Here is a 14,169-nt window from a genome sequence, read left to right on the forward strand (position 1 = left end):
CACACACTCAATTTACTTTAGGGGAAAAAAGCTCATTAAATAGTTTTAATATTTTAATATAATTTAAGTAACAGCTTTCACAGTGGGAAGGCTTATTAGGCCCATGTATTTACACCTGCGGAGAGGTAAATGTTTAGGTAATTAGGTGGTTTCCAGTACTTCAGCTTTTCAGTGTTGTTGCAGAGTTAATGCTGTAAAGACTGTAGATGGACACAATGCATTCCTTGCATTTAAACATTACATTTCCACTTGCAGTATTTTGCTGTCAGGCGCTTAAGAAAGAGGTTTAAGTGGGGTTGGATTTGTCTTTTTTGTTTTTATTTTTTTCTGTGGGTTTTTTTTTTTTTCTTTGTTTTGTCTGTTCTTAAAGTCTCCTTAGTGACATGAATTGGCTAAGGAATGTGAGTGGATGTGTGTGGGTGTTAGCTCTCGGCAGAGGATGGTGCTTTGGCGCAAAGCAAGATCTATGTTCTCACTTCACAGTTGCCATGAAATTCCCAATGTCCATGCTGTACAGTTTAATGGAAACCATGAAGTTCCTAAATGACCACTGGTTTGTTCCAATGTTAAGCACAAACCAAATCTTTCAAGTCATTGGCTGAGTCACAAAAAAGGAGGGACATGTTTTCAGGAAGGTAATCTCCTTTCCTTTTTTTCCTTCGTGGTTTGCATTTCTATGGCATTAGAAATGTGTTTCTAGTGAGGTACTGTAACTCACAAACAAGTGTCCTCAGTTCCCAGGACTGAAAACAAGGCACTTGGAATCTGAAGTTGTTTTCATCTCTTATCCTAAATACTCAGGCCAGTGCAACAATTGTACCTCCCAGAGCAACTAATTAGAAATTGATTTAGAGAAAATAATGATTTGGATAAGGAAACTAGTCTGAAGTATAGGTTCAAGTTTGCCCTGTAAAAATCATCATGCATTCATTCTGTGCATGTAGCAGATTAACAGAGAAAAAGGAAACGAATATCTACACTTCATTTTGTTCAGTTCTTGAAGGAAAAATACTGGAACAAGTTAGTCCTTTATTTTCTTTGCAAAATGGTACATGTGGTTTCCTGCAACTAAATGTTTCAGAAAGACCCCGTTTGCTGTGGAGGGCAATTACGACTTGTGAGACAGCAATGTGATGCATTTTTCTTTATTAGAGGTCTTTGCAATGGTCTTTTGAAATATGTTTCAGTGGTAATATGCAAAAAGTTTTATTCACTAGCCGCATATGTTTCCTTCCTGTTTTCTACACACTCCTGTTTCTTTTGCCTTCTTCCCACACCTCTCAAAGTGGCATTTTTTGCATGTGAAATTAAAAGAAGATTTTGGATATTATTATGTATACTGCTAATGCTGCACAGTAGAAATAAATGTATTTGGATTGCTAGACAGGCTGTTATTTTGAGAACTGGATATTATAGACCAAGACATTTAACCCTGGGGAAAAATTTTACAAAAGAACACAGCTGAGGATACAATTTTACTGGCTTTATAGAAGAAAAGGAATATTCTCTACAAAGGCAGACAAATTCACTTCTTTCCAGACTGAAGGACTTTTACTTAGGCCAGAAGGTGCTTCCTCCTCCCTTTTGAAGAAGTTATTTCATGAAAGACAGCTGGGAAGCTTCTATTATTCCCTGCTAAACTGTGGGTTAAACATAAAGCGAATGTCTGTTTGTTCTGAGACTGAATTTACTGAGAAATTTTTGGAAGGGATTAAAGCATGGCTATGCTTGAATAAGTCTAGCTCAGATACTTAAATGGCAAATGAATCCTTGCAATCCAGATTGTCATCTTCCTGATATTTTCTTGACATTTTAAATTTAGATCCTATAAGATACACTGTTGTCAATAGTTTTTTTCTTGTTCTGACACCTGTTTGGTTTTGTGTTTCAAGGTAAATATGGAAAGCATGTTTATATGGAGAAAATTCAGTGCTAATCTTCAGGCATTAGCTTTGATGAATAGTGCAAAATGTGTAGATGCTACCTGTGAGCTGCAATTCAATTGATTGGGAATGATAGGTAGAAGGATTTTGTTCTCTTTTGTGGTGTTTCTTGTTTACTTTGTACCACTAGCTCACCAACCAGTTTGCAGGAAAAAAATACGAGAGAGCGAGACCTAGCGCAGTGTTTCCAGGAGTCTGCCTCTTTCTAAGCTAGCCTCAGAGGTGCATATATGTGCAGCAGTCACTGCCCCACTTAGAATGTAGTATGGATAACGCTACACACACCCATTAAAAACCAAAACAAAATGTAAAAAGATTTGTGCTGACCTTTAACAGGACTTGGCCTGGAGAGTATATTTAAGCATAAACCTACATTTTAAATAGTTAGGAAATAAGTAGTCCCCTCAAGAGTCGTACCGTAAGTGCTTGTAAAGCAAAATCTCATACTTAGAGGTTTACATTTCCTTCAGGATGCCATTCCCACCAGCAGAGAATTCAGTGCCAGCTAGTGGGCAAACTTTCCTTCAGAGGAGATGACTGTCTCTGCTGCTTAACCTGCTTTACTTTCTGCTTTTCTGAAATTTATAAAATCATCAGATATTTTTCTGTTGGTTTGCTTAAGCAAAACTTTCCCATAATTGTGCATGTTTGTATCCTTTTAAACTGTGGAGAGAAAAAACAAACCTTTGCATTCCTTTCTGTGACATTTTTGAGGTAGAGCAGTGTGGTTTTGTAGACATATATGTTTACCTACTTCCATTGCTGATTGCTTGCATTTTGTATTTTAAGCATAACAGTTAATGCAAGAAATAATAATAATAATAATAATAATAATAACAACAAAGCAACAAAAACAAACAAAACAACAGCAACAAAAACCCCAAACAGAAAACCAAACCACAATAGGTTAAAATATACTAGAGAGTATGACTTGCAGAGGTAGAAAGACAGGAAATTCAGAGTTGGGGTATGAAGCATAACAGTGTTCTTAATTCATAATTTTATTGCTGTAATTTTATTCCTGTGACACTGACATGTTTTAAGGGCATACAGTCAGCAAGTTGCATCTTAATATTTATTTTTATTGAGTTTTTCATATTTAAGTCACACTGCTTAATATTTACCCAACCTATATTTCTTTATTTGTTGTTGTTGTTGTTTTCAAGTTAGGTATAAAAATTTCTCATAGAAGCCTGTGAAACCCACATTATGTACAGAAAGCACAATTTTTCCAGTTGATTATAATTAAGGACCTATTTTCTCCAGGGACTGGGCTCCGTGAAGCAGTTTGGCCTGTTGAATAAACCAGTACTTGAAGAAATTATAAAAATGTAAAATGAGTACACTCTGGGGTAAAGAGCTTTATTGTCAGCTAAAAGGATGTTACCATTATAATACTAATAGTGATTTTTCAAATATCTTGTGTTTTCTTCCGTCTGTGTAATGGTTCAGTTAAAGAAAGAGGTTTAGAAACAAGTGTGCTTCTTAAGCTATAACTTTGCTTTCCCATTTTACAAGAATTTGTGAGGTTTTGTTGACTTATTTTATAAATAGTACCTTTTCAAAAGGACCTTTTTGTTAAGCAATCAATTTACTTTTTTCTTTTTAGTGGAAGGTAGGATATCTTTAAATTGCACGTAAGTAATAAAATTAACAAAAAATATACGTAAGAATAATGTGGTCAATCACCAGCAGAGTTTCCCTGCTGCGTATGATGATATGAGGAAAGCAAAGTAACATTATAATGATGTAATGATTCCATTTCATCCTTTTCAAATGGTGTAATTGCTTCAATTCATTTTAGAGAGAGATCTGTGGAACCTGTAAAGCCACCTTGCTTTAAGGCACCACACTTTTGGATCTGGCTCTCAACTGAAATTGGTCCATAAACCCATAGTTCATTCAGTAAAATACACCATAAAGCTGACATTGCAATGCTTGCCTCACTTAAATTTGTATGTTCATCAGTATTTTGAGGGCCTTTTGTCCTACCTAAGTAATGGTTGCAGGTAATTTGAAAGTCTTTGGCAGCTGCAGTAATGAAATATTTCACTAATTTTTCAGCTTCTGTTGGGTACCAAGGATCTTCTGTGATCAAAAAAGGATCAGCTCATGTGGTGGTTATAAGCTTATGCTCAGGGGCCTGTTAGTGTTTCGGGCTCTTTGTGGCATCAAGTTTTCTTGTTCAGGGTGTACTAAATGCACTGCACTCTTTCAGGAGCCTGGGCATGTATTGTAACTGAATCAGGACCTTGCAAATTTTCCTGACCCTAAAAGGCACACAGTTCTGTTTTAATTTGTGCATGTCAAAATATCCTATTGCTTCAGAAATTTCTAGTTTAATTTAATAACTTAATTAAGTTTACTACACTTTAAATAAGAGATTTTTTATAAAAGCATCATTAATCAGGAGCTTTGAATAAAGGAATTAAAGGTATCATTCTGGAATGTTCAAGGCACACAAAATTACTGAAATATCACTGTGTAAAATTATTCTTTAAAGTTTTGTTACAGCTTTTTTGTTTCATAAACCAGAAAGCTGCAGAAGCCTTTCCACAAGTCTCCTTTTATGTTCTTCATGACTCTTCTGATTAAAAATTTTACAGGCTGGATGAATGTTTGTAGTGTTGTATGTGATCATGGTGGGTTCTGGGTTTGGGATGGTTTTTTTTTTGTTTTGTTTTTGCTATTCTCTTGTGCTTTCAGAACACTCATTTGACATAGGTATATGAAAGGATGAAAATCCATTAGCATGTTTTTTATGTTGATTCACATGAAATACGATCGGTATGCTGAAAATACTGTTTACGTTTGCCTGCCTTTTTGCGAGTGGACTCACTCAAACAGGATGTTCAGCCTCACATAATAGTGATTATCTAGTACCTGGGCTAAGAGCAGCTCTTAGAGGCTGATTGTACTCAGGAATCTGGTAAGTATAAAAAGTTGAAGTAATTATTAGATTTCTATTTCTTTAACTTCAGTCTGAAGTATAGCTGTATATATAAATTTGGCCAAAACCAATAGAGACAGTAAACCTAGCTCACCCGCACTCAAGTTGTTTATAGCTGATAAGCTTGATTCCTTGCCCAGTTAGTGTAATTTGGATCTTGCATTTACGAAAGACCTACATGTTAGCCATCAACTGAAATTGAGCCTAAAATATGTTTTTAGGCCATTCAGATATCAACTGTTATTTTATAAGCAATAAGTTGGTTGGAAAGCCAACTGTTTTCCCTGACCATTACTGTTATAAAACTACCCTTTAGAACTCTATTGAATGTACACTGCCTCAGATACTGCATGCAACTTGCAACAGAAGGACTAACTCTCCTGAAGTTACTTCAGGTAAGGATTATTTGGGCTGGATGAACATTAAAGTACTTGGTTTGGTTGAACAAACAAAAGTTTGAAAACTATCTCAAAACTACAGGGAGCCAAAAGTGCCTCTTCCTGGTGAATCTATCTCTAAGCTAGTTTATGAGGAAGGCAGATGAAGCCCTTATCAGGGTTTTGGCTGGGAGGTAGCAGGCTACACCTCTGCATTGGACAATCCAGATGATGTATACTGCATTGGCCGGTGTTAAAAGGGTGTAACCCCTTATCCTCCTAATACATTTATGATCTTAATCATAAACATTCGTTTTGGAAAACGTGAGTAGTTCAGTAGTAATAGTTCATTTCTAAACATTTTTAGGTCTGTTATTAGAGGAACTTTAAAAGAAGCTACTCAGTTCAATACAGTTATTTAGATGAGCTGAGATTTAGGTTAACCAGAAGCCTAATACGAATGCAGGCATTCTTACTCAGCATGCAAGTGTTTGTCTGTATTTTGGATAACAGATTGAAATCAGTCTGTTCTTCAAATAAGTGTAGATATGTTTCATAAGCAATGTCTGTATCCAGTTTCTCGTCCAAATTCTGTTGTCTCCTAAGAACTAACATCATTCTGCTATTTGAGGATGCCAAAAGCTGTCAATTCATGAGCTCAGCATTTCCCTTCTCATTTCAGGATTATGTATTCTCGCAACCCAAGTGAAAACCAAATCACTTTTTGTTCACCTAAAGGTTTTTGAAGACATCTGCAGTAAAATGCCATGTGTGCCTATTAATTCTGAGTAGTGCCATTTTCCTACTTGAAATCTGAGTGAGATGTTCACCACATTTCTTTTTCGTTGCTGCAAAACTGTTCACTTTTGCATCAACAACTTCTGCAAGAGATGTGTGAGTTCCAAGTCCTTAAGACTTCTTTTCATCACCTTTCCTAAAATAAGTTGGTTTTATGTCCTTGCTATAAATTTCTGTTGAGAGAGATGTCCACTTTACCTCTCCATCAATGTATTTCCTTTTTGTTTTGTTTCCTTCATGCTTATAGCTTCTCTTGAGCTTCCACTTTCTATAAACTGGATGTATACTTCTTTTTATGAGAATCAGATTTCTTGTGTGAAAAAATGCCCTTTTAGTGGTTTTTAGAGAGAACTTCAAGGGGTCTTGTCCTTGTAGAGATACTAGCAAAGCAAATAGTTTACATAACCTATCTGAACTTGCTGTAATTTAGCAAAACCAGAATCTGACCAGGCTTTGTCTTCTGAGTCTTGCCTTACTTGAGGAGGCATTCACTACAGCCGTTCTCCTAATTCCACTGTCCAGACACCAGTGCTCATCCAGACTGTTCCACCCTTGGTAAACACTGTACCTCTTCAGCAAAGAGTGCTTAAGCATCATCAGTACTTAATGCATATTGGATTTTCAAGGGGCTTTTCTGACTTACTCTACATATTTATTACGAATGTACTTGAGAAAAGTAGTGAACAAATTGGACTATTCTCAATGCATCTGTCTGCAAAGTAAGAGTTAGTTCCACTTTTGTACTCATTTTTATATAAGCTGTTGGTAGAATCCTAAAATGTTGATTTCCATTTTTTATAATAGTTAGTTTATTTTCTTAGCTACATGGATATATATTTCTGAACATTATTCCTCAAAAATATTGCATGTTTGGCATAAATGTGTAGGAAAAATTAATCTTCTGAATGCCTAAAGATTTTTTAATGCAAGAAAGCTGAATCATAAAGACACTTTCATTGTTCCTAGACCTTTCTCCTTTATGTTGTTAAATGTTACTATTAGAAATAATTACTTTTTCCCTCTTCCCCTCTTGTATCCAAAGTGCTGATACAGTATATCTTTATTAATTAAAAAGTGATTGAAGTATTTTACTGAATCAGTGTAATTTCTTTTTTACCAAAATGTTTATGATGATTAGCTGTAGGATTCTTCATTAAAATTAGTCTTTGGTAAAAGATGGATTAATGCACCACTGGCAAAGGTCTGCTGTCCTTGTCCTGTTCAGTAGCAGAATGCCTGAACTGTAGTTGCATCAGTTTGGTGCAGACAAAAAGGAAGGTAGCTAAGCGTTTTGCTGTGTGTGAGCAGTTAGAGGGCAAGCAGACACCATGCACCTTGACCACCTATTATGAAGCTTTTTGCTGCAATGTCAAGTGAAAGAGAGTTAATTGGGTGAAGCTGTAGAGCATGTTAGGGGCATGGTAAAGGGTTGCTGTCTGACAGCTGAATGTCAGCAGAAGCTAGTGAAGTGTGGCTGAGAGACAGAGACCTGTCACAAAGTTCATGTGGACTATAGCACAGTTAGGGAGATGAAATGTGGTTCTGTCTCACTTTCTCCCTCATTGCATTCAAGCACCTTAAGATTTCACACTGTATGTGTCAACCCTTGTTCTCTAAGCTGTTTTCTCCTAACACCTCTGCATTCAAATGATTGGACAGAAGATGCTAATGTTTGGCAAAATGAATGTAAATACACGTTTCTCCTTTTTCTGCTAAAGCGGCAGTATATATGCACTGAGACAAAACTTTGAAAGCTTACATCAGACAGTCACGCTGTCTTGGAATTCAGCTGATGACTGAATACATTTCTCAAGAGAATATGAAGTTTGACACTTTAACTAGTTGGATAGGGACTGTTTTCCCACTAGCACTGGAAGAAGAAAAGACTGAGTGGGGAGGACAATTTCATGAGCTGCTTATGCCTCAGTGTGGTGATGTGAGTGTTTTAGTCTCTGGTTGCAGTCACCTTCTCCCCTTCATGCTAGAAAGAAGCAAAGAGATGAGGGAACCTTGAGAGAGAGAAATAATGATCCGAGGCAATGAAATACTGTGGGAAAATTCACATAGCAGGAAAGGCTTTCCTGGGATCAAGAGGAGCATCAGTTAAAGATGGTGCTAATTTTATACGCTGATGCAAAACATGGAGAGGTGTCACAGCAGTTTGTAAGAGTACAGTGTGCTTTTCAGTGTTGCTTGCAACATGCAACACAAGATAAACAAATGGCCATTTTAGTTAGATTAAAAATAAATAGAGTAAAGTTGCTTCCATTCTTCAGAAAGTGGAAAGACAGTCGTAGACAGCATGGGCAAAAAGTGCCAAAGAATTTGAAAACCTGGATTGAAATCAGTACAGAGTGAGCATTTCACCATGAAAATAGTGCATTACTTTGCCTAATGTTTTGGTATTATTAGTGTAGTGCAGAAAATTTGACCTGAAAATGAGAGATTTCCATGTGTATTGCAATGAAGCACCTGGAAGAGAAATTTACTATATAGGCTGTATGTTGGATTTTGGCCAAAATATTTAAAAATCATTAAAATTAGCAATGCAAAAACAAGTTATTTGTAGATAAGCCAACAAAATGTTGAAGGAAAGGTGTTCATCTGATGTGATAATACATCCAATCCCATGCATTCTTCAAACATACCAGGTTTAAGTATGTTTGAATAAAACAAGAATTTCTTTTAGAAAAATAAATACAATGATATTAAATCTTTCTCTTAATTGCCTTTAATTGAGCTTCTAGAGTGTGATTTCATTAGAAAAGCTGAAAAAAATAATAATTTCCAGATACTTCAGGCTCATATGTTTGTTTAAAAACTGAAAGTGGAAGAGGGAATTCTTTGATCATGAAAAAAGTACTGTTGGCTAGCAGCACCCAAAGTGTGTTATGTGTCTACCTTTCTGCCTTAATACATAATGAGCTGGCAGCCCATTGAATTATTTTCTGATAGCAAGTTGTTTGCAGTATCCAGGCAGGAGTGCTGACAATTAAAATTTTTACCGAATGTTGCCATTTTCCTACTCTGTGTCAGAGCACCAATTTAGTCCTACTGCCTCGGCATACAAAAATGCAGAATCATTGACATGAGAAGCAAACTTTCCAGTTTTGGCTGGCATACATTCCTGCTTTCAAAAAGTTTGTTAACTACCACTGTATTGCACTGACACCCACTACTAATACTTTACATTTTAAACACCAGTTTCTACCATTTTCACCAGTCTGATGTTTTATTTATTTCACTTAGAGTGAGAAATAGCTCTTGGAGCTACTTTTAACAGCCAAAGAATGAGCAGAATACTGGAAGTCCATTGGCATTGTCTGGTAAACGACAACTCAGTTTTGGAAACAAGAGCTGAAAAGGGAGTTGTGAATGATCTGAAAATGTGCAGCTTTCTCTAGAGGGAAATAGGTTTTCCATGTAAGTGCTGCAAAATGTTTATCGAAGACAATGGTTGTTTCTGTAACTTACCGGAATTGCTACTGCTACAGTGAAAAGATGCAAGCTATGATGATAGCATAGGTGGGAGAAAATGAAGAGAACGTTATTGGCCATTTGATTTGCTGTCTACTGGTATTACTGTATATTCTAGAGCTGGAGTGAGTGAAATCAGTATCAGAAATAAATTCTGGAGAAATATATTGACTCTTTCCCACTTACCCCTCATTGTTGTCTGTGTCTGTGCTTACCTCACATTTCTTCCTATCCTTGAGGGATTGTGCTACAACCTTTCCAGAGATTAGGGGTTGCCAGAATTCAGAAGAAGCTACAGTTGGCTCATCCCTCTACGCTTCTGTTTGCTGTCAGGCATCCTCACACACCTAAATATCCTGTAATCGGTGATTTCCAAATCAGTCTTTGGCCTTGTAATAATTCAACAGTTGTCTTGAATTTACTTTGACGTATAACACTAAACTTATTACTGCATCTTACCATCACACAGGAAACCACCATAACTGAGTCTTTATATTGTGTTGTATCTTCTGTATTATTCTTTCTGCCGTTTTATTTCTTCTCTTACTTGGTCATTTTCTGTTCTGATTCTAAGCAGATTCAGTACTTTCTTACTTCAGTTGAAGCCATATATGCAGGCTTGTTATTTGCTACCCAGAAGCCTGAAGTCGCAAAACCTGTATAATTTTTTATTATTCTGATTTTTTTCTAATATAGAATGTTACATGTCATGAGAAACTGGAAAGGAAGTTTGGGCTACTGTATTTTGAAATTTAATATTTGAAGGCAGTTTAAAGTACCTAAATAGTGGTGGCAAATCCCAAAACTGGAAGGACCTATTGCTGTAACTTACAAATAGTAGAGAGCAGTTGAAGAGTTGTCATGTGGTATGATAGTGAAAATTGTGGTCCAGTAAAATTATCCTTGTGTAGACTTTGAAACCATTCTGACTGATTTGTGGCTTGAGCTCTGGGTATAGATTTTACTCCTACAATTGAAGATAAACAATATACTTCTTACGGTGAATTTCTTCATGTAGTTATCTGTTTGCATCACTGTCATAACACGTGCATAAATCTTCTAATTCCAAGTGTCTAACTGTGCATACTATTCCACAAGTGTTGGTATATAAAGCAAAATGGGGTGTCTTTGATCACAACATGATGCTTGTGAGTAGGCTGACATTGCAATAAAAGCGTATGTGAGGATATAATACATGATGGCATTATAATATTTCCTTCCAACATCATACATACTAAAGCAACCCACTATAAATCAGTTTTAACTTTGATAAAACAGCTCATTTATTTAAGAGAACCTTTAATCTAGATCATAAATGTGTTCATAGATTAGTTACAGAAAAAAAACCTACAGAGAAAAAAATTTTCAGAAATCTTTTTCCATGTCTATTATGAAAAAATTGCCTGAGCTAACTATAGTTTAGAAAGCAATTATTCCATAATATAGACTAGCCTTTCATATTTTGGTCTTTGGGAAAACGTGTTTTTTAAAGTTACGCTATCAAACTTTGAAAAATGACCATAGGACATGACCAATTATTATATTACATAAATATTTTGAAAGCATAATTTTGCTAGACATATTGTGTTCTAAGTATCTATTTACCTGAGGAAGTGTAACAGTTTAGGTGGAATAATTTATAGCTTATCAGGTAAATAAAAGTGCTGTGCTAAAGATTTACTGAACAGACATTTAAGATACATAATTCGTCTTTTAAAAATTACCTAAATGCATATTTATACAGCGGAGTATAAGCACAGCTCTGGCATAGCCATTTGAGTTTGTCATTTTAATACATGTTTTAGAAAGGTGTTTAAATACAATAATGTTGAAAGAGGTCTGTTGGGAAATTATAAATGCCTTTAAAATTCTTGCAGGTGAATTCCTGTATGTGTTCAAACAATGAATATTATAAAAGTTCTAACCTATAGAATCCTATTTTATTGTTCAACATGAGTATATATATATACTGGATCAAAACAGTTCTTACGAGTAACAGCTAAGATTTTTTTACATCAATCACATTGCTATTAGATCTGCTTTCCCTTCTATTCAATGAGTAGTGTTCTTTTCTTTCTAAGAAGTACAGCACAGGATCTGGATAAACAGAGCTTTTTTCCCCCAACAGTGAAGCTTTTACTGTAACATAGGCTATTGACTTGCTGCCAATCATTAAGTTTCATACATTTTTTTTTGTAACTCTCAAAGGAAATCTGATTTCGTATCTCCTTACTGGGATTTTGATGCCATATTCTTCAAAAAAAAAAAAAAACAACAAAAAAAAAAAACACCAAACACAAACCAAAACTCAATATATCTGGAAAAAGAGTAATATAAGAGTGTAATTGTAGCATGTGATTTTTACTTGTGATATGCTGATTGAGATATTGAAAGCAGTACAAACCAATAAGGTTTAAATTTGTCTTCAATATTTGCTACCCAGGCTGAAACCTTTTTATAGCTTATGTCTTACTGATTTCATTTTCTTACCCACAGAAGTGTTTTTAGAACATAACAAGTTATTTGCATCTTTCAATACTGTAATATTTTTTATGAATGACTTATTTTAGAGAGAATTTTGGCCATGTGATCAGCTGATTAAAGTGTACAAATAACACTATTAATCTAGGTAATAGGTGAATGCCCTCATTCAGATCTCATTTCAGATGTGCTGATACAAATGCAGTAAGTATCATTTGTGCCTTGGCATTTTAGTGGTTCCTATTCTGCATAAGGTTGAGCCAGAAGGACTGAAAAGCAAATCTACAGATCATACTTGCAAGTTCTGTTGGTTAGCTCATCCTCTTCACCACCATGGTTTAGAAAAGCTCAAGGCACTACTTCATGTTAGCTATCTACTTGAAATAGTCATCTGAATCTGCTACACTGTGTGTTCTTAATGAAGGTCTAACATAACCTACCTGTTTACAGTAGCTGTAATATGGCTTATGGTGAATAAGAAGAATCAAAAGAGTCCATATCAAAGGGAACTGTTGATGTATGTGTTAGAGGCAACCATTGATTTTTCTCCAGCAATAGTAACAGACGAAAGGGGAATATTTAATGAATGTGTCTTTATACATATGATTGAGTCTGGATTTGTTGAAATATGAATATACACACACCCTTCTGCATCTTTCTTGATACCTGTGAGTATGTATATTGGAATCTATCCCTCTGCGTATATGCATTTCTGCATCTGTGTATGTGTGCTCTTCCTGAAATGCTGGAGTATTTAAAGCCTAAAATATACTGTAACAGTCTTTCAGCAATTTAATTTTTGTCTTTTTCATAATTATGCTTTGCATGTGAAGTTTTCATATATTTTATGACTTGATGAAATAAGTGATTGCTACTTCCACATCTATATATTGCATTGGGTAAAATACCTTCTTAAAGGACAGAAAAACAATATGGCGTTGTGTTTTCCTGTTTGTTTATTATTATGGATATTTAAGAGAATACAGAGTGTCTTTATTTAGCATTTTTAAAAAATTCTATTGTTGTTATGCTGATAATATCCATAATCTTTCAAAGTAGGATGCACGATGTTTTGGTGCTGGAAGTTTTTTAATGTTGAATTTTAACTGGTCTAAATTTTAGAGCTGTTTGAGTGAAAAGACTTATTGCAATATGAATCATGTTCTCCATCAACATACATTAAGTGTATATTCTCTGGTCATCTTTTAACAGTCTAACATTTGAAAAGTATTAAGGGTTTGATTTCAGTTGATGATAAAAGATACTTAAAAGCAAATTAATACCTTCCGTGGTTAGCATGGCACATGTTTCCTACTAATAGTGATAGGGAGACTGTAGAATAAGTTTCTTTACTTGATTAAAAAACCTCACACCCTAGAAATTACAATGAAGAGGAGTAAAAGTTTTCTTTAAGTATTTGTAGCTCTTCAAATAAAGTAGGCTATGGTTTCCTAACACTAACCAGTGTAGAATACTCTAGCTAATGTCTTTTGTTCCTGTTTATTAAGGCTGAATGTATACAGATATATTAAGAAAGTACTATGTATTAAGTAAGTGAAACAAGAAGCAAACACTTGCAAATACTTCATACCTTTGTGAAAGGCATTTAACAGTAAATGTACATTCTTGTTGTTGTTGTTTGAGGGTTTTTTTATTATTATTATTACTTCTTTTTCTCCAGGAATCAAGAGGGAGTTCAAACATCACCATGGCTTCAAGCTAGGAATTCAGCCTGACCAGAGCTGTATCCCAGATATTTTGGCATTGCAAGCTGAACCTGACACATGCTACAGTTTTATGCACAATAGAGCCAGTTTTCAGTCTTCAGTCTATTCCTTCAGCCTGAATGTCACATCCAGTCCCAAAAGAACAATGGAAAATGGATTTTCAGATTCTTTGTATCAATAGTCTTTTAGAAGGAAAAATTGCATTAATGTAAAATGATGCAATTAAAGTGCAATTTTGTTGCTACCTTTGAGTTGTAGTCCAGCGTATGTATTTTTTGACATTAATTTTATGTTTCTATGAAAATGTGCTTTCATATGTTCACATTTCTCTGCTTCTCATTCTTTGCATACAAAAACAGTTGGGTTTTTTTTAACTTTTATTTATTGCAGTTGTTCATTTTTTATGTAGTATATTT

General features: G+C 35.1%; 1 protein-coding gene across 1 annotated transcript in view; it reads left to right on the top strand.

The window, feature by feature from the left end:
- The window catches only part of CCDC171 (coiled-coil domain containing 171), a gene marked incomplete at both ends in the record, with an annotated part of 152,274 nt that extends 138,340 nt beyond the window's left edge, over positions 1-13,934 (top strand). The window contains 2 exon segments of the mRNA XM_080638297.1: positions 13,708-13,744; positions 13,747-13,934. Coding sequence (XP_080494423.1) covers positions 13,708-13,744; positions 13,747-13,934 — 225 coding nt within the window.
- Between the last annotated feature and the right edge of the window lie 235 nt (positions 13,935-14,169).

Source organism: Psittacula echo (assembly GCF_963264785.1).
Source record: "Psittacula echo genome assembly, chromosome: Z".
Classification (NCBI taxonomy): Eukaryota; Metazoa; Chordata; class Aves; order Psittaciformes; family Psittacidae; genus Psittacula; species Psittacula echo.